At 32.3% G+C, this 21,333-nt stretch overlaps 3 protein-coding genes across 12 annotated transcripts; 1 reads left to right on the top strand and 2 right to left on the bottom strand.

Moving 5' to 3' along the window:
- Positions 1 to 1,412: 1,412 nt before the first annotated feature.
- Positions 1,413 to 2,381, bottom strand: LOC105435523. The gene has a single exon (XM_011657106.2). The coding sequence runs from the start codon at positions 2,192 to 2,194 to the stop codon at positions 1,631 to 1,633; it is 564 nt and encodes a 187-aa protein (XP_011655408.1). The 5' UTR covers positions 2,195 to 2,381; the 3' UTR covers positions 1,413 to 1,630.
- Positions 2,382 to 8,119: 5,738 nt separating this feature from the next.
- On the top strand, positions 8,120 to 12,862 carry LOC101222326 (pentatricopeptide repeat-containing protein At5g40400). 9 transcript variants are annotated; one of them, XM_031885567.1, is made up of 3 exons: positions 8,120 to 10,447; positions 11,521 to 11,697; positions 12,473 to 12,862. In XM_031885567.1, exon 1 carries the CDS (start codon positions 8,262 to 8,264, stop codon positions 10,170 to 10,172), a length of 1,911 nt encoding a protein of 636 aa, XP_031741427.1. In that variant the 5' UTR covers positions 8,120 to 8,261; the 3' UTR covers positions 10,173 to 10,447; positions 11,521 to 11,697; positions 12,473 to 12,862. The 9 variants fall into 9 exon arrangements, with proteins under 9 accessions (XP_031741427.1, XP_011655403.1, XP_031741426.1 ...); XM_011657101.2 differs by having other exon boundaries at positions 12,410 to 12,862; XM_031885566.1 differs by having other exon boundaries at positions 11,521 to 11,731.
- A 916-nt stretch (positions 12,863 to 13,778) lies between these two features.
- On the bottom strand, positions 13,779 to 20,466 carry LOC101216730 (oleosin 16.4 kDa). 2 transcript variants are annotated; one of them, XM_031885120.1, is made up of 2 exons: positions 19,787 to 20,466; positions 13,779 to 14,016 (listed from the first exon to the last, which is right to left on the bottom strand). In XM_031885120.1, exons 1-2 carry the CDS (start codon positions 20,463 to 20,465, stop codon positions 13,976 to 13,978), a joined length of 720 nt encoding a protein of 239 aa, XP_031740980.1. In that variant the 5' UTR covers position 20,466; the 3' UTR covers positions 13,779 to 13,975. The 2 variants fall into 2 exon arrangements, with proteins under 2 accessions (XP_031740980.1, XP_031740979.1); XM_031885119.1 differs by lacking the exon at positions 13,779 to 14,016 and having other exon boundaries at positions 19,730 to 20,462.
- Positions 20,467 to 21,333: the final 867 nt, after the last annotated feature.

Genomic DNA, 21,333 nt, shown 5'->3' with positions numbered 1-21,333 from the left:
ACAACAATTCCCACTTCTTCTTGGTTATGTTTATAGCATTATTACTTTTAATTATAATCCTAATACTTACCCGTACTATTTTATAATCTCACATCCCGTTTTTTATTATATCTTTAAATTGAACCTCTTTCTCAAATAGACGACTAGCAAAAACTCTATTTTCAAACCGATTTATAAGATGTGTGTGATTAAAATACGTTTACATGTAAGTTTAACGATCAAACATCTCCAATTGATTATTGTTGATGAAATTCAAGCTTTATATAATCATTGGCAACAAACATGTATCCAATTTTACTTTTTTTATGCTCTCTTAAAAGTCGTAATATGGTTGCACCACATGACTTTGCTAATCATGTTAACGTTTGAATTGATAAACAACACCTATAGTAAATATTATGTGTAAACCGTTTTAAAAAGACTTTCTTTTTTAACCTTTAATTTGCTTTTTCTTCCTGTGTACTAACAAAAGTGAAATTTATAAACCATGATAATGTATAATAATAATAGTAATGGGGTTTTTTCTTTTCTAAACAAAAAGATTTAAAGACTCAAATTAACAAAGCTGATTAAATTAAACTTAGCTTTAACATATAATTAATCAATCATCAACCCTACTACTAGCCCTACTTGGAATAACCAAAACAAAAACAATTCTATATATATATATATATATAACATAAAGCCAATAGCAAATAATTTTGTGTTATGTTTTCTTCTTTTTATTTCTGTCTTTTGTATTTTATGTTTCAATGGTTGTCAATCTGCAAGACAAGTTGGGTCATTTTTTCCCCTTTTTGACATGTGGAATTGTCTCTAATGTTCAACTAAACGACACCGTATTAACCCCAAAAAAGCTGGAAAAATAAAATTTGAAAGTGATTCATCCATACTCCTCTGTCTAGCTAATTATTCTCTCTATTTTTCTTTTCCTTTTATCTTTTCGTTTCTACGATACAAACGAGGAATTCATTTAACTTTTTTTATAAATATAACAAAATATGGTACACTATTTACCGACTGCCTGAAAGAAACCGTCTCTATCACTTGATAACAAGAGACAATGCGATAATTACAGTTATACAATGATATTTTGATATATTGAAAACTATATAAATTGAACAGTTTTGTCATTTAAAACAATTATCAAGTTTTCAATTATTCCGGACAGAAAATGACCCAAAATTTATGCAATTGAATGGATTTGAAGGGGTTTGGTTTTGGACCAGTAAAACTGTGGTTGATGTTCTTTATCTTGCTTTTTGGAAACACTTTTGAATATTTTATCAACCAAATTTCTAAAGGAATAAAAAAAAGTAAGAAATAATCATGATATCAAAGCTGGTAGATCATGCAGCTTGTGTAACTCTAAAACATGGAGAAATATTTCAAAAGATAAAACACATACTATATATCCTAAAGAAAACTAATTTAATTAAGTAGCTTAATGTTTGGATATGATGAAAATATGATTGATTCCACCCCCAAATAATTTACATTAAACAATAATAATTTCACAAAAACATTACCACACACCCCCTCCAAACTCACCTTCATCTATTTAATAATTTCCCAATCCCCAAAAACCTTTCAACTATTCTTTGTTTTCTTTCTCAATTCTGTTTTGCTTTCACATGCTTCTAGCCATCATTGCTTGAAATCTCCTAGCAGATTCTTGTTTCTCCAACCTGAATTTCTCATGGCAGCTTGCAATGAACATCTCCGCCAATTTGTCGATCTCATTCATTTCTGCCGTTGTTCCCGTTGCCGTCGTCATTGTTTCACTCTCCAATTTTCTCTCTTCCAACCACTGCAAATATCCAGACAGTTGCGAGCCATCGGCAGCTGTGGAGGTAGCATGGTCGTAGTAAAAGTGCCCTAATTCCCATATGGGATCGGGCACGGGCATCACATGGGAAGAACACCAATTGTAATGGAGCCTAAACGAACCGAAAAAGATCTTGTTCTTGTTCTTGTCCTTGTAGTGATAACTTTTCTTTAGAATATGAACCACTGTCGATTTGGCTCGGGAGATGGCTCGAGCCAATCGGCAAAATTGAGAGAAGATGATAGTGTGGATGAAAGTTTTGAACTTTACAAAAATTAAGGTGGATGAATGTGAGGATTTGATGGAGAAAATTTGGGGAGAAGGAAGGATGTTTGGTGAAGATGGACCAATAGCCATTTTCATCATAGAGAAAGAGAGAGAGAAAGAAATATATATATATATATATATATGGAGAGATTTTGGTGTGTGTGTGTATATATCTGATTTTATTAGAACATTTTTTTGGAATAAGTTTGTGAGTTGTAGTTATATAGAAACTTGATTACGAAAATGGGCTTGGTGTTTTTGGGTAATTAAAGTGAGTGCCATTTCACTTTTGTAGATTGGAATGGATTATGATGCTAAGCTTTTATTGGCTTTTTTGGATTTTAGAATTTGATGAGTGATTCTTTAAATACTCAAAGGAAATCAAAAAAGCACTTATCCCCAAAATTTTCTACTTTTTCTCTACCATTTGAAACGCGGTTCCATGTTTTGAAATCCTTCCTAGTTTTGTGAATATTGTTTACAATTTTGGTTTCTTTGGTCATTTTACTTCATCATCATTCATGACGCCTTTCTGCTGGCGCCATACGCAACTTACTACTAAGTATACATAATTTTAAATTGAGGGAACTAATTTGAAGTTTCCCATTATCATTTGTTTTTGGAATGACCATTTTCTTTCTTTCTTCTTTTTAACCACTAGTGTGAATGTTCATAACAAAACACATATAATACTAGCCATCACTCTATTGTTTATGTCATAGGGATGAAAAACGTGTAAGTTATAGAGTTTAAAGGTAGAATTATTTAAGTTACCTCAAATGAAGTTATAATGATGTATTTACTGAAAGTTTATTTTAATTTGTTCTTTAAAGTTTTCTGGGTAGGATTCGAGTCAAGGGACATTTTTATTTTTCGTTTGCTTAGGGTTGGCCTAAGGCCAAACATTTTCCTTATGCCATATTTAGGGCTCTAAATGATCTTTTGGTTAGAGGCGTGTGTAAAACATGTCTTGTGCATTTGGTAGGGTCGATTTCGAATACACTGGGTATGGGGCTTGGGCTTGGGCTTGGGCTTGACTCGAGCTAACCACTTTTTTCTATTGCTATTTGAGTCATAAGTTATCACTTTCTGCTTGTATATTGTGTTCTCTACTTGACTTTGTAGTTGCTATTTGTGTTATATGTCAATTATACCCATTATAAAAATAATCATCAACAATAAGTATAGAATATTGTTTGGATTTCGTTGATAGAATCTAAAAATTTTCTATACTTTTGTAAATATTTCTAACTTTTTGTATATGAGATATAATTAGTATTGTGACGAAGACATAATCTAATTTGCATGGTTGTTATTATATGTTGATAAATTAGTTTAATATAATGATAGTCATAATTCTTATATAAATAAATCAACAAAGCAAAATGGACAGTAAACCAACCTCCATGAAGTGTAAAAAATGAAGATTTGAATTAGCCCTACAAGCAAAATATTTCTTGACAAAATCTTAAACATCGACTCTAAGATCAACTTGGACAATTTATAAGCTATATATATGGACTTTTTTTAAAAAAATTACTAGGTCATCATTATATATAATTAACAATTAGAATAATTAATAAAGTGGACCAACAATATACGTTATTATTCTTTAATAGCTATTTAATTTTTACTTTTTAAAATTAAGACTAAAATCACAACTACCATTTAATTCAAGAAACTATCTACTAAATTCAATTTAGTTATATTTTGAAAACTAAAAAATATAATCTTAAAAAAAAGTTAATTAGAACGTGAAATTTGTATATGAACCATTCGAAATGATACCTAACTAAAGATGAAAACCATTTTAAAGAAATTGTGAGAAAATTAACAAAGACATAATTTTAAAAAACTTTAAGACTTGTTTGGTAGTTTTTTATTTTTATTTTTGGGTTTTCAAAATTAATTCTATTTTTTTAAAAAAAAATAATTTCTTACAATAATTTTCATCTAACTAAATTTTCAAAATAAAACTACTAATTTTTAGATTTAAGATTGGTATGATTATTATTATTATTATTATCTTTTTTGTAAACATTAGTAAGAAAAAAACAAAATATTATTAAACGGAATTTAAATATATTATGAAAGCACTAATTTTAAATTATAACAATATGCAAATGGATAATAATTGGAAAATTGTAAAAAGAAAAAAGAAATGACCCACAAAGTGATGCTGAGACAATTAGAGGAAACAAAAAAAAAAGATCATAATAACTTTATTCTAAATAGTTCTTTGTACTAAGAAGATGAAAAGAAATTTAAAAACAAAAAACAAAAATAAAAAAAATGAAACATAAGAATAAGATAATATAAATAATATATAAATAAAAACCATAGCTTTCTTCCCTTTAATATATTCCCTCTCTTAAGAATCATTTGTCACTGTCAAAGAAAGAGTCATATTGTAATTCAAACTTTTCTCTATAATACTTTAATTCTTCTTCTTTATATATATATATATATATTTTTTTAATAATAATATTTTAGTATTTGAATTTTAAAATCATTTATTTATTTATTTATTATATATATTGTTCTATATATATTTGGTATTGGTAATAGTACAGACAGGTCTTCCAAAGCTCTTATATTTGACCTACTCAAAACCCCTATTCTTTTCCACACACACAAAGAAAAAACTTGAACTTACTACTTAGCTTTCTGTTTGTACTGTTGATTTAAGTATCATATCACTCATCAACTGATCCAAAAAAAATATGTCTTTCATTCAACCATAAGTTTGGTAACTTTGTAATAATCAATCAATCACTTAATTTGATGTTTTCTCTTTCACAGAATAAATCCACAAAGCCAAGCTGTTACTAAGAGTTAACAAAGCAACTAAAAATAATATTCCAAATAGTGTCGTTATAATGTAATTAATTGCAATCATTAGATCATTATAAATCTTCGATTGATCCATAGTTAAATATGTTTAGATAAAATAGTTTTAACTAGGCTTTTTAAAATCTATGGATGAGGTGGTTAATTATGTGTACGACTTAAGAAAGAGAAACGGGGATGAAATCTAAGTTGTTGCAATTAAAGTAAGTTATTATATGGTACATAATAAAAAGATTGTTTTCAAATATTGTAAAATGAATTAAAATATGTATCAATATACATTTATTTATCAATATATATCTATCACTTTAGTGATAAATGCTGAGAGATATAGATGTAAGTATATTGCAGTCTATCAAAAATATAAATATTTTCAATCGTTTTTGTCATTTAAAATAATATTCTTTAAAAGAATTTAAAAATAACTGTTCCTCAAATTTTAAACATAATTAAATTGATTAAGCATATGCCTTCAAACTTATAGCATTTAGAAAGGGTGAAGGTATAAAATTGAAAAAATAATCACTCTTTTCTCGATGCCACTAGTATAACATACATTATATTTTTTTCGATACCTTAAAAATGTGTCGAAAAAAGTCGTTTCTCTCAACGATTGTATTTCATTAGAAGAAAACAAAATTGTTGAAGGTTAGAGGTTTGAATAAACCATCTACTTCACCGCATGTTTATTAACACTTAAACTAAATAATTATAAAGTATCTTTTGTCGACTCTTTTACCATATATATGTATATATCTATCAATCTTACTTTTGGAATATATTCCTTTTTTCTTGGAACATATTCTTAATGTTTTATGCACTCTTATCCAAGAAATTATGTTAATTATGTCACATTATTAAATAGTGATATAAGGTGTGTACTTAGTAAACATACACTTAATGTGTTGGTACTTTAATTTTAATTTGTTTGATACTTAATTCTCATGAGTCTTCGCCATTAAGTTCATCAATTGAGAATCTTAAATATGGTCTTTTTTCCCTTAAGAGATGGCATTAATTACGACTTACCAACAAACCTTTATTTATACATTTACAATTATTCCACCATTTATTACTTCTTCTTTTGTAAAGAAAATCTCAATTATACCCTTTAATTTATTGCATGTCCAAATCTTTCAAATTAACACCTAAACCTTTCCTAAAAGTTACCTCATTATATCCTCAATTGTTCTGCAAAAAAAAATTATTTATATATTTAAATTTTCGCTTTTAAATTATATATATATATATATATATATATACACGAAAAATTAAGAAAATATTTACAAATATAAATGATAAAATATGTTAAGTACTTCTTCAAACTTTAGAACTATTAGTTAAATAAGATATGGATTATCATTTTCAAGTTTAATAATTTAATCTCACCCTAATTAAATAAAACTAAATGTGTTAAAATGTTAACGTAGAGATAGTAATTTGAAATAAAATGATAGTCATATTTTAGAACAAAATACTACACTTCAGCTCACTATTTAGCTTGTTCTTTTTGTCAACATTTTTTTCCATTTTTGAAAAAGTTAGAATTTAGTCCTCAATTTATTACAAATTAGAATTCAGATTAAGTTTGATAAATAGCTTTTATAATAAATACTATTTACGTGAATTTTATCGAACTATATATATATATATATTATTTATGAAATATAATCAAATTATAAAGACTAAAATCGAAGTTTTTAAATCATAACTAGGTTGATTCTTTCTTCCATTCCTAGATACAAAATTTGCAATTCAATCTTTAGTAATAGGTCAAGTGAGGGACTTGGATTTTGTAGTCAAAGAATACATGCTACTAATATTACAAAGGCTAAAATTATTTTCTTTTAAAAAAATATCCATAGATTTACGTAGCTTGAGTAAAAAAAAATACTTATAAACTTTCAAAAGTTCCAAAAATGCTTTAAACATTTGAAATGGTTCAAAAATGTTTTCATCGTTAATTTTAAATGAAACTAGTTAGAGTTTTGTTTAAAAAATATCTCTTAACTATTGAAAAGTTTCATATATATCCTAAGTAAAAAAGAGGAAAAATTATGAAGAGAAAATAGAAGAATTGATAAAATATTTATAATTCATAAAAAAATTAATTTTATGTTGGTCAATAGAAAAATTAGTATAAAATTTGAATAAATAAGAGTATTTTTTTTTAATTCAAAGATATTTATGACACTTTTCCACAATTATTTTAGAGCTATTTTGAAACAAACCTTTAATGGATCTCATTCAAAACTAACAGTAAAGTATTTTTGAACCATTTTCTTAAAGTTTAAGAACACTTTTAAACTTTTAAAATTTCAGGGGTATTTTTAACTCGAGCTGCCATATATTTATGGCGATTTCTTTTTAAAATAGTTTAAACTTATTACAAATTGTAATCTTTTATCACATATAAATTTGGGGCATTAAAATGGTTATAAAAGATGATGTAATTCTAATTTCCATAAGTTTTATTTCCTCCTCTACTTTGATTTTTTTTTAATGATAAAAATTATTAAATACAATTGAATGTTTGGACTTTTTTTTTCTTTTTATAAAAAAGGTAAAAACAAATAAATAAAAGATTAAATTTCTCCTTAAATCTTTAATATTTTTCGTACATTATTATTTTTGATTTAAAATAATTGATGGTTTTGTTTAGTAAGAGAAAGGAGTTTTTGTTTTTTAAATGTAAGTGGAAGAACAATGATTGATATGTAATATGGTGAGTTTGATTAGAGCAATCATTTGCACATGGTTATTTATTATTGTCATTGCTTTGCTTGCATATATCAACAACCATCCCCATGCATTCCTTGTGTCCATCTACTTAACACCATTTTTTCTATTAAAGTTGTTGGGAAAGAAACAATGTCAGACTCAAATCTTTACTTTTATTTTCCCCCTTTTAACGTGTTGATTAGTTAGTTAGATTGGTTTCAAGCCTAGTGTTGTCGATCTTGGGCTTTGGACCTCCACAAACTTGTATTGGGCCTAGCTGATGCAATTGGTTGAATTTGCTATTTCCATGGTCAACATAACTTCTTTGTATTTCCTCTTATAATTGCTCCTCACTTTTTCCCTGACGAGAAGAGTGGGCCGAAATTGAGGCTGAAATGGGTTTCGGCCCACAGTAACTCTCCCATTTTCCCAGATCAGCTTCACACCGCTCCGATACTGGTATGTGGGTAAAGCCTTTGATCATTGATAACCGATTAGAATCGCTGCCTTCTTCCTTTCTTCTTTATCGACTCTTTTTGTTTTGCAAATCGCTACCTTCTCTTTCTATTTCCATATTTCCATATTTCCATAGCCAATGCTTCGAACTACAGCTTCCAATCTTCCTAAACTCGCGCAATCCTTCTTCTTCCACACTTCATTCTCTAAATCAACTTTATCTTCTTCTTCTTCTTCTTCTTCTTCTTCTTCATCCTCAACATTTTTGCAATCAATTCCTGAATCCGAAGCTAAATTAATCGTCAACCCTCTTTACCATTTTCTTCCACAAAACCAAAACCCCTTCAATATCGTTGAACTCGTCTCTTCGCATCTTAAAACGAACAACCCCAGGTTAGCTCTTCTTCAATCCCACATTAAAGAGCTTATTCCTCACTTGGGTCATCGTCAAATCTCCAAGATTTTATTGAGGTGCCAATCTAATTTCGTCTCTGCTCTTGCTTTTTTCAATTGGGTTAAATATGATTTGGATATTAGACTTAGTTCTCACAATTATTGCCTAATTATCCACATTTTGGCTTGGTCTCGACAATTTCCTTTGGCGATGAAGTTTTTGTCTGAATTGATTGAATTGTCTAAAGATGTCTCAAGTAGTGAGGATGTTTTTCAGAATTTGGTATTGTGCACTGAGCACTGTAATTGGAACCCTGTTATCTTTGAAATGCTAATTAAGGCATATGTGAAGTTGGATTTGATTCATGAAAGTTATTGGAGCTTCAAGAAGATGGTGAAATTGGGTTTTGTCCCAAATGTGATTGCTTGTAATTGTATTCTAAATGGCCTGGCGAAGATGAAGTCTGATGCCCAATGTTGGGAGCTTTATGAAGAGATGGGGAGGATTGGAGTTCACTCAAATGCATATACTTTTAATATTTTGACTTATGTTCTGTGTAGAGATGGGGACGTGAATAAGATTAATGGGTTCTTGGAAAAGATGGAAGAGGAAGGGTTTGATCCCGACGTTGTGACTTACAATACTTTGATTGATAGCTATGTCAGAAGAGGTAGATTAGAAGATGCATTTTACTTGTATAAGATAATGTATAGGAGAGGTGTGATGCCTGATCTTGTTTCATATACTTCCTTGATGAGGGGTCTTTGTAGGTTAGGAAGGGTAAGAGAAGCCCATCAGCTATTTCATCGAATGATTGACCGAGGAATGGATCCAGACGTTGTGTTGTACAATACGCTAATTGGTGCATATTGTAAGGATGGAATGCTGCAAGAGGCAAGATCATTGCTACACGAGATGATTGGAATTGGTATTCACCCAGATAGTTTCACTTGTAGGATTTTGGTGGAAGGATATGGAAGAGAAGGTAGGTTGATCTCAGCTTTGAATTTGGTTGTAGAGATTCAGAAACTTGGAGTCACTGTTGCTCACGATATCTACAAGTATCTTATCATATCATTGTGTCGAGAAGATCGTCCATTCGCAGCTAAAAGTCTTCTCGAGAGAATTCTTGAAGACAGTTTCCAACCTGATTCTGATATCTACAATAAGCTTATTGAATCTTTCTGTAGAAGTAATAATGTGTCTGAGGCACTACTTCTGAAACTGGAAATGATAAACAGGAATTACAAACCTACCACTGATACATATAAGTCTCTCATACACTGTATGTGTGAAATCAACAGAAGTGTAGATGGTGAAGGTCTAATGGTGGAAATGGTTGAATCTGAAGTGATTCCAGATCATGAAATATGTAGAGCATTGGTAAACGGATATTGCAAAGAAGGCAATGCTGATAAAGCAGAATCATTATTGGTCTCATTTGCCAAAGATTTTCAGTTCTTTGACTCTGAAAGTTTCAATTCTCTGGTTAAGGTTTACCGTGATGTGGGTAATGAAACAAAGTTGATGGAGCTGCAAGATCGAATGTTAAAAGCAGGGTTTCTTCCAAATAGCTTAACGTGTCGATACATTATCCATGGAATATGGAAATCCATGAGACTCAACAAGCAGAGAGTTCAAACAGTAGCAGTATAAAGACCTGTTTAGAATGACTTTCTAAATGAACAAAATATTTCTATTCCACTTAGAGACGCCTTATTTATTCTGAACTGAATCAAAGTCTCGTGTATAGAAAGAAATGTGCGAAGGCAATGCATCGTTCATTCAATGCTTACTCATTTAGTGATCTTGGCATCATCTAATTGAGTGAGTTGAGAGATGGATTTGAACACTGTGAATTGAAAGATGATAATGTCTCTCGAAAGCAAGACAAGATGTGTATGCCAGAAATGAAACAAAGGGCCCATTTGGTAACGTTTCTGTTTCTTATTTCTAATCTTTTAATAAGCGAATGTGTTTGGTCACGTTTCCTTTTTCTTGTTCTCAAAATAATTAGAAATGTTTCCCATTTAATAAGAAATTTGTGGGAATAAAAAAAAGAGTTTCTCCTCGTTCCGTTCCTCGTTCTGTTCCTTGTTCTCATCCCTCTGTTTCTCCTCCTCGTTCTTCAACTTTCTTTTCCGGTTCTCCATCTCTCTTGTTCATTTCTCTTCGTTTAGTTCCTCTCCAGTTTCCTCTTCTCTCTTCGTTCTCCATTTCTTCTCTGGCTCTCTTCATTCTCCGTTTCTTCTTCGTTCTCAGGCTTTCTTCTCTATCTCTCTTCTCAAGTTATGCCTATAGTTTTCTCAAGTTTCCTCTTCATCAAACGTACAGCTACCCTTTCCTCTTCATCAATTTCCAAATTCATGATTCTCTTTGCTCCGTCAATAGGAAGCTCTTCTCTTGTTCCTCACTCCCAAAGCTGAACTTGGGAACCAAATTCTTGGTATTCATTTTCCCCTAATTTTCTCCCATTTTCCTTTCATTTCTGTTTTGGGTTCCTCAAATTTTCAATTCTAAGATGAATTTTGTTAATATTTAAACCTTTTTGTTATCTTTGTTTGTGAGATTTTTGTTTTCTACAGTAAATTTCAGCTGAAGTTTAGTGGAAAGGTGGATATTGTTTCTTGAAACTGAATCTATGTGTTTGCTGCTTATTGTCATCATTGTTCATTGTCAAATTAGAACTCCAATCCTTCATTGCTTGGTTTATACTGATTTTATGCCATTTAGTGATAATTAGCCTTGTGGGCGGTCTTGGGTCATTTTTTTTCTTAACAACATTGCCAAATTTTAGCCTGTGTTCTATGCTCGTGAGTTTATGCAAAATACACTTTAATGATCTCAGGTTCTCAACATTTTTTTATCCAGTCATATAGGAAGTGATAGCACAATATGCAAGTTTAGTCCATACTAGCCTCTTAAATTATGGCTTTACTCCCAAAATGAATCCTTCATATTGGAGATACGATATGGTTCAATCACGACCTTTCCCTCCACGTAGGTTCTCAACATTAGACTCGTGCCTGAGCTCTCGAGAAATTACTTTCAAAGTTCTTTGAGGAGGGCCCTTTTTGGAGGAATCTCATTGTTGGGAGGCTTTTCAGACTATCTCATTGTCATTTGGAGCTTTAGGAGTAAATGATGTTTTTGCTGCTGTGGTATACGTTCTCCTTACCAAGTATGTTACTCGATTTTATTACAGTCGACCAAAGGTAACCTTCCCCATTGCTGTACTGAACAACTTCAAAATGGGTTTCGCTTGTGGTCTTTTCATTGATGCTTTCAAACTTGCTAGTTAACAGCACTTGATGAAACCATTCTGGTGGTTGCTATAGCATTTACATTTGTAAAGTCCTTTGAACAATAATTTTGGTCTTACTCTATATCTTTACAGCTTGTTCTAATCCTTTTTTATGAACTTTTTTCTATTTTCCCCTTTCAACATACGGTTTACATTGAAGAATTTAATGTTCTATTCAGCCTCAAATCAAATATAGTAACAAATTTGAATGTAATTGATGAGTTTTAAGAGTTTAATTCTTGTTTATGTATTGAAATGCATTGACTATCTGCGACAACAAATTTAAGATTGTAAGTTGTTAATAAGATACAAGCTTTCACCTAGTGTACTTCAGCAGAACCATAATGTGTAGTCTCTTGGCATTATTCTGTTTACTATTGTTGTTAAGAGTACCTCTTATATCTTGGTTTGATTCAAGGATAAGCTGTAGATGTATAGAAATTTATGCTGATACACAATTTAAATGATATTGATCTTACCTTCTTATCTTTTGGTTTGATTCAAGGCTGTTGTTGTAGTCTGTATTTTGCGACTAACTGGCATTTCTTTCAAACTTTCATATAAATATTTGTTTAAGTTTCTTTTGTAGATTGGAGAATATGAAGGAACCATAGGCACATGTCTTACACTGAAGTCATGTTCTCTAATGTAGAGGAAGTCCCTGAAGCTCAACCATCTGAAACAAATCGTTGCTCGAGAGAAGCAGTTGAACCAAAACAAGCAACCAAAAAGGAGTTGAAGCCCATTTGCCTATGTACATAAGATCCTTCAATTTAAGTGACTTGATTTTACTATTCCAAGCTCAATATCTTAGTGCATCAAAGAGACTAGTGTGATTTCATCTTTGTATATATTGAGCTGTAAGTTTTATGTATATGTAGATGCAATGGGACAGATAAGGTAAGAATTTAGATTAGTTGTCTTTACTCATCCAAGTAAAGAGGTACAGGGAAAGGGCTATTCTTCTTCAATGCATGAAGTTTGTAAAACAAAACAACCTTTGAATGTTTGGATTATCTATTCCTCTTTCTAGTTTTATTGATTTTCTTTTTTATTTCAATTTTAATATTACATTCTAGATGCCATGAAAATCATCCGAACTTGAAATTGATGGATTAAGTGAGGAACTATGGTCAGACAAAAAAACATAGCCAATGGATTGCAAAGACTTCAAATATATATATATATATATATATATACATAAATTTTTTATAATTATTTTTTATATTTAATATAAAACATATTTTTGTTTAATATTTACTTGAATTAGATATAAGTCGAAATATATTTATCGTAGAATATTGTCAAGAAAATAGAAAATAAGAAACAATTTAACTTCGTTTCTATTTTCGAAAGAACTAAGAACAATATTTCTATTTTATATTTAATATAGTACATATTTTTGTTTAATATTTACTTGAATTAGATATAAGTTCGAACGTCGAATCTATTTTCGATTCGAAAGAACAGTTTTGTAGACTTTAAGTCGAACAGTTTTGTATACTATTTAAAGAAAAAAATGAAATAAAAAGTGGATGTTGGGATGAGAACTACCCACAGAGTATTCGATGGGCAACCGAGAAACGGCCTGTAATCCTTCCACCGACAAGAGTGGGAGGTTACGCTGCTCTGTGAAACCAGCCTCACGCGGTTTCCTCCGTCTCTAGTGGCAATGATCTCCAAGCCTTCGCTCGAAGCCCAACGCCCAACTCTCTACTTGGAATGGGCAGGCCATAATATATCTCGCAAATACCCTACTCGGTGAGCTGGACCAACCTCCAGCCACATTAGTGCCCCCGTTCGAGTTACAAGCTCACACTACCGAGCTCGGCGAATGCTACATTATCGCATTCCTTATATAAAGAAAATCCTGATTGTCAAATTAGTCGATGTGGGACAAAAGATCTTCAACTCCTCCACTCCAATTTATATAAAAAACTACACGACATACACCCAAAAGAAATTGTTAAAATTCAAAGGAAAACAAACTGTCATATATTAAATACATAACAACCCAAAGGAAAATTTACATCCAAACATTAAACCATTTTTTTATTTAACAAGAAAATAGAGAGAGAAGAAAAAAAAAGAACACACAAAACAGAGAAGAAAAGAAACAAACACATACATCATCAACACTTTTTTTTTTAATTAATTAAGTTCTTTGTTCTGTTGTGCCTGATCTCCTTCCTTGATCTTGTGTTCTACTTTGAATTTCTTGTCCAACTTCTTTAGTTTTTTGTCTGCAAAGTCTTTCATGTGCCATTGAAGAAGCTTTGGCACCATTATCTTCTTCTTGCTTGTCATCTCTACTGATGGTTCCAAATACTCGACTTTTGCCGACCCCAACTCATTCGCCACTTCCTCTGCAGTATACACCCTTAACTTCACAAAGTTTCAACAATTCGTTTCTGTCAACTTTCTTTCAAAGATTTATTTGAGTCTCATAATATATGTAGCAGAAGAAAGACACTTACGGCAGGAGATGACCTGCTGCCTCGACACAATGCAAATTTCACATTTGCTTCTGGATATCCTAAGCCGTAAGCATGTCGAAGCAACCTTTCTTTCTCATCCAAAGGCTTCAAAGATAACTCGTTTGAATAATTATCTCCTCGTGTACTGATAGTAATAGTACTTGTTTTGAAGTATATCCAGTTTACTATAAAAGATAGTCACTTACATATTTCGTTCTCGTTTTGCATGGATGGCGAAGAATGAAATGTTCAATAGCCAGAGCATTGAGAATTATCCCACCAACATTAAGAGCAGCCTGCAGGCTAGAGGAATCGCATATGCCTTAAAGAAGCTCGATGATAATGGTTAGATCTTGACATCTTTTTTTGTATTTTAAGTTAGGAGATTGGCATATACCTTGTTCATCAAAGTCAAAAGTTTTTCGATTGTCAATGGCTGCCCCATGTTCGAGAAATGCCTCAAATTTTCATGATTAATGTTAGTATATTGGTATAGGAGCATGTCTATTATTCATCATGACTAATGTTAGTATATTGGTATAGGACTTTTGGTGTGTGTGTGTATGATTGTCTTACGGATCAATGTTTTCAGTTGAATGTAGCATTGTTGTGGATAATTAACGACTTTCCGTCAAGGGCGGCCTAGCGGTAAGTTTGTAAAATTTTAAACATATATATATATGTTCAATTACTTACATGAAGACTAATCCCAAACTTATTTCTTTTGTAGCAATTTTTCGTACTTGATCTTGAAGATTCAACACTTAATTGGTTTGTTGAGCATCAAATGCTCAGCGTGTGAAAGAAATTCAGGGGAGACAACCACCGACATGTCAAGAAGTACAACGACTTTGAGCGCAAACCCGCCGTTGAGATTGGCCAATCGAGTGCAAGATTGACAGTTTCTTTATTACCATTACATGACTCGATAGTTTTAGATGATTTATATCGTCTACTTTAAAATTAATTAACATTATTTCATTTAATTTGTTGTTTGAAAATATAACATTTTGATAATCATTGTTTGAATGTAGGAGCAATCAAATATTTGAAAGACAACTAGGGTGAAGCAGCCTTACAACCACAGGAGCGGCACAAATTCGTCTATTTAAAGACAGACTAAGCTCATTGAAGAATGCAGTCACCTGGTCGACCTTGTCGAGTTGATATGTATCAATAGGACTGAGGAGTTCGTTTCACAGACAACAACAGATGCTTTTGTAAGTTGATGAAAACTTTTTGTTGTACTTTCAATTCTACTATAATTATGATCATCTCCCAACTTACAAACTTCTATTGTGTAGAATTAAATTTTGGAACTCCAGTCCTAGCTCGTCGCAGAGTCTCAGCTTGTCGCAGAGGGTTCTTGACTTTCTTTATTTTGGATCCACGACTAGTAATAAGAGATAGGTGTAAGCTTTTTTTTTTTTTTTTTATTCTAATGTAATGTTTAAAACATATTGTTTGTAATTTTTGTTATACATCTTTCGTGTATATTATTTTATTATAAATTAAAATCTTTTAATTTTCATAATTTAATGCAATTTGTTTTCATTCCTTGCAAAGCGGAACCAAAACAATACCTAACGATAACAAAAACAAAAAATTAAAAATTAAATAAATAACATCATTAAAAAAAACATATACATCGACACAATTTCTCCGACGTTCTTGCTGACATAGGATGTGACGTTGGTATTACTTTGGCCGACATACTTGGTGGTTTTTTTCTTTTTGTTTTTATGTGTTGGAAATAGCCTTGTTTCTTGTAGTGTATGTCAAAAAGATCAAGTCCACCCTCAGTTTATGAATCAAAATGATGCACAGAAAGGAAACACAACAACATTTTCAACTTAACTTGAAGTAATCAATAGGTTAAACATACTTCTATTTACCTCAATTTTCTGATTGACGGCGAGCACTCGGGTATAACCATATCACAGCCCGACATCACTTTTGTAGTACATAGACTAAGCCAATTCATGGCTAAACCAACCCTAACCCACATGAATGAAGCCACCATTCAATCAAATACCTCAAAAGATGCCCTAGAAAAGGCATCATGCTATCTAAAGTTTGAGATTTCTTAATCAATGTCTTCGCTAATGTAGATTGGGACTCCTGACCAGACACAACGCTCAGTCATAGGATACTGTGTTTTCCTTGGAAACTCCCTCGTTTCATGAAAATTAAAGAAGTAACAGACAATAGCAAGATCATTTGTAAAAGTTGGATATCGAGCTCTAGTCGTCACTACATGTGAAGTTAGATGGCTTCACAACCTTCTTAATGAACTACAAATTAAAGCTCCATCTTTAGCCCTCCTATTTTGTGACAATCAAGTTGCCATCTACATTGCAAATAACCTCGTGTTCCATGAAAGAACCAAACACATCAAGCTAGATTGTCATTTTGTTTGAGATGGACACTACTAGAAAAATGTGTTTTAATGACACTACTAATCAAGACATTGTGTCATTGAAATTTTTTTAAAAAATGTGGGTGAGGTAAATTTTGTCGTCGAAAATAAAAATACGAATTATTTCTTGACACAATCCTATTGACATAATTTAATTTGTTTTGACACAATTTTTACGTCATTAATTAACGACAAATTTTTGGTGTCATTAAAAAAAATTCAAATGGAAAAACCCCCAAATTTCAAATTTGTGAATTTCCCTCCCTCCCTCAATTAAAACTAAATAAAAACCCAAAATTTTCTCTCACGCAAAAACGTTGTCATCGGACAAAACCTTAAAGAAAATTTTCTCTCTCTACCAAAACAGAAATAAAATCTCGTGGAAGGAAGTGGGCTACCGTGTTGTTGTGAAGTACCCTCTCCTTCCTATTTTTTGCCACTCGCCGCCGTCAATTCCACACTCCAACCACTGTCGTAGTTGCCGCCACAACAAGCCTTCGCAGTCGGATCCACCAATCTAGCCACTAGTGTCGAATAAATTTATTTAGAAATACTAGTTTACATGACACTTGAAATTAAAAAAATGGTGGTAGGAAATAAAATTTGTCGTTAAAAATAAAAATGCGAAGTTTTTCGTAACACAATTTTCTTGACCCAAATTGAGTTTTCTTTACACAATTTTCACGTCGTTAATTATCAACATAAATTATGTGTGATTAAAAATTACCCTAATAAAAAATAAATGTTTTCCTTCAATCGTACGCTTACTGACTTAGAAAAAAAAAATCAAAATTTTCATTTGCCTTGCAAACCACGACAAAAAAAAAAAAAAAAAAAAAAACCTTACTTCATCCCACATCGTCGTTGTCTCTCTCTTGCAAATGCTTTTGCGGTGACATTTATTCCTCTCTCTCAAACGCTCATCACGACTTTCTCTCTCCTCTCAGAAGCACTCCGGACCGATTGAAGGAGCTCACCAAATTTGAAGGTAGTTGAAGAACTGGTGGACCATGAGATGAGTTAGTTTGATTAAATTTTGTCACAAAGACATTACAATTAATTTATGTAATTTACATTTTTGATTATCAATAAAAATAAAATTTCTATAAAATTTCTAAATATACGTGGATAAGTTGAATAATTTATTTATATCCATCATTTATGTATTGTGACTTGGGACTCAAATGTTGACATATAAACTTTTATTAAATAGAAACCGTTTTGTAACCACCATGAGTTAACTTAGAAGTAAAAAGTTAAAAGATTAACAAAAAGATCGTGAGTTTAATATATAGTGGTCACCAAACTAAAACTTCATTTCGTAAGACTTCAATAGTTTTCTTCCATTCATTTCGTACAAGTTTCCATTCATTTCGTACAAGTTTTCTTGACACCCAAATGTTGTAGCGGATTGTCCCATAAAATTAGTTCAGGTGTTGAAGACATATTTGCCCCCACCTTTGCCCCCACCTTTTAAGGGGGAGTAGTATTAGAGAAACTTACATTCTGTTTTTATGATGTTAATGTTTGATAACTTCCTCCACTGTAACTAATTCTCTTTTTCAATGAGAAAGTCAATTATATTTCTTTTGTCTTCTAATAATAAACATTATTGAGAATCATTCCAACTAATTTCAAAGTTTTGTGTAAGGAAAGACTTATAGCAAAGGCGCTCGACAAGATCATTCCCGAGCTAACCTCATTCATTCAATGCATATTCATTTTGTGATTCTTGGATCATTTAGGTGTGAGTTGAGAGTCGAGAGATGGATTTGAAGACTGGGAATTGAAAGATGAAAATGTCAGAAACTCCTTTTGCTATGAGATTTTGGGACTCGATGTTCATAAGGGGTCACTCAGACCTAGTACCAAGGTACAACAAACTGAGTGCTTTGGGCACTTTTGTCATTTTTTATGGTAGCTTCACTGTTGATGATATCATAAAATGAGAAATATGACTCAAATAAAAGGGATCCATATATCTATCTCTATGTTAACTCTTATAACTTTTCTGCTTTTACTTGTCTGGTTGTTTTGGTTAAAGACAGCTCTGGACATTTGTCTTCGGAATCTTCCATTTGAAGCCACAGTAAGAGAGGGCTATCGAAGCATATTCTCACACAAAGTTAGCAGAAAACCAAGAGGGCAGGACTGAAAATTTTAAGCAGATGGGATCACTACTTTCCTTGAAAACTAAGAACAGATCTGTATCTTCAAAATTTATGAAAATCTGGTAAACGAAAAGGCAAAAGAACGGTGGTATTAACCCAGAGTATTGGTAAAGAATTTGTTTGTAGGAGATCCTCACAGTGAAATAAAAATGAAAGATTTCGTAATCGTCTTAGCAGGCAGCATTTTATATCATTTTTTCTTTAAAAAAAATAAAAAATAAAAGTGGATGTTGGGTTGAGAACTACCCACAGAGTATTCGATGGGCAACCGAGAAACGGCCTGTAATCCTTCCACCGACAAGAGTGGGAGGTTACGCTGCTCTGTGAAACCAGCCTCACGCGGTTTCCTCCATCTCTAGTGGCAATGAACTCCAAGCCTTCGCTCGAAGTCCAAGGCCCAACTCTCTACTTGGAATGGGCAGGCCATAATATATCTCGCAAATACCCTACTCGGTGAGCTGGACCAACCTCCAGCCACATTAATGCCCCCGTTCGAGTTACAAGCTCACACTACCGAGCTCGGCGATAATAAGCATACCGCATGCCCTGTATAAAGGAAATCCCAAATGTCAATGTAGTCGATGTGGGACAAAAGATCTTCAACTCCTCCCTTCCAATTTATACAAAAAAAACTACACGACATACGCCCAAAAGAAATTGTTAAAATTCAAAGGAAAACAAACTGTCATATATTAAATACATAACAACCAAAAGGAAAATTTACATCCAAACATTAAACCATTTTTTTATTTAACAAGAAAATAGAGAGAAGAAAAAAAAAGAAAAAAGAAGAACACACAAAACAGAGAAGAAAAGAAACAAACACATACATCATCAACACATTTTTTTTTTAATTAGTTAAGTTCTTTGTTCTGTTGTGCCTGATCTCCTTCCTTGATCTTGTGTTCTACTTTGAATTTCTTGTCCAACTTCTTTAGTTTTTTGTCCCACATACCCTGCCATGTCCTGCATCTTCCTCTTAGCCATGTCCATTTGCTCCGGCACCGTCCCGGTCGCCCGTCTGATGTACCGATACACCCACGATAGTGACGACAACGCTGTGAGCCCGAACACTCCCGACGTCAAGAATGCAGCGATGGCAAGGCATATTGCTAACGCAGCCGGTACGATCACTGGGCTGAAGAGAAGGAACACAGGCGTCGACACAGCGAGACCGAAGAGCGTGGCGGCTAGAGTGAGGCCAGAGAGGCCGAGGAGAGTGCCACCAACGGGGACGAGGGTGACGACGGCAATGATTTTCGAAGCGGAGGGGCCGCCGCCGCTGCCTTGATGTTGGTGGTGGTCTACATGGCGGCCGCCACCGGATATTTTCCAAGTGGGGTCCTGGAGGTAAGAGCGTTGTTGGGGGTGGACTTGGACTTGGCGAGGCGGTGATCGATCACCCATGTTGGAGGAGTACGGCGGAGAGCGGTGTTCGGAGTTGAGAGAGAAGTGAAGGGGAAAGTGGAAGGATATAAAGAGTAGTAGAGATGGGAAGAGGGTGACACGTAGATGTGTGATTTGGAGAGTTGAGGGTTTGCATGAACTACAAGTTTCACTCCAAGTTATGTGTTTCATTGTTCAAAATGAAAAAAGAAAATAATAATTCTGTTTAAAGAGATCATATTCGTATATTTGAATAAAAATATTTAGAATTGTCGTTTAATTGGTTAAATTATTGAGAATACTTCTACACTGGATTTTAAAAAATTGGAGACATGAAATTGTAAGGAGGAAGAAAACAATATTCATAGTTGTCTTGCTATCTGTTTAAATTTATTCAGAAGATTCGTAGTGGAGTGTCTCTTATAATTAAAAGAGTTTATTTTAACTTAATAATGAAGAGAAATGATTAGGTGGCAAACTAAATATTATGCATTCCTTCTTTGATCATACAAATTATATATATATATATTAAAATAATACTATTTTTTGACAATATTTCATCAAATGCAAGTTAGGATGTGCAAAAGATGACCAAATTTTGTCTTGATGTTAATATACACATCTCTTTATTCAATTCAAAGTTATAGTCTCATGTGGTTCCATCAATTGATCCATTACTTGGATCCAAAAGAGCAATTACAAGAAGCAACATAAACAAGATCCAACACGCTTTTACTCTACATCTTTCAAATCTATTAAATTCTCATCCATCAACAAATAATTTTGAACTAAATTTAATATACAATGTTCTTTAATTCAATGAGTTAAGATGAGAATGAAGTAAAGATGACACGAAAAAAGTCCAATAGTTTCGAATATGACACGAAGGATAAAAAAAATGTGTAGATTTTGTGAGAAAGATGTTGTCAATTGTGCACAACATGAAAAAACGTGATGTCAAACCTTGTCTATCGTGTCCCAACCACTTTGACACATTTTAGAGAAGATAATTAAGACATTTTGAAAACTTTTTACACTTATTGTTTTTCAATTTGGCTTA

Source organism: Cucumis sativus, chromosome 5, assembly GCF_000004075.3.
Source record: "Cucumis sativus cultivar 9930 chromosome 5, Cucumber_9930_V3, whole genome shotgun sequence".
Taxonomy (NCBI): Eukaryota; Viridiplantae; Streptophyta; class Magnoliopsida; order Cucurbitales; family Cucurbitaceae; genus Cucumis; species Cucumis sativus.
The sequence above is the reverse complement of the archived record's forward strand: the minus strand, read 5'-3'. Positions and strand labels throughout refer to the sequence as shown.

Excerpts from the sequence above, each read along its gene's own strand:
- LOC101222326 (XM_031885568.1), top strand. The coding sequence starts at position 8,262 with ATGCTTCGAACTACAGCTTCCAATCTTCCTAAACTCGCGCAATCCTTC.
- LOC101216730 (XM_031885120.1), bottom strand. The coding sequence starts at position 20,465 with ATGAAACACATAACTTGGAGTGAAACTTGTAGTTCATGCAAACCCTCA. Across the intron at positions 14,017-19,786 it reads AATTCAAAGTAGAACACAAG|ATCAAGGAAGGAGATCAGGC; the intron begins ATCAAGGAAGGA and ends GTAGAACACAAG.
- LOC105435523 (XM_011657106.2), bottom strand. The coding sequence starts at position 2,194 with ATGATGAAAATGGCTATTGGTCCATCTTCACCAAACATCCTTCCTTCT.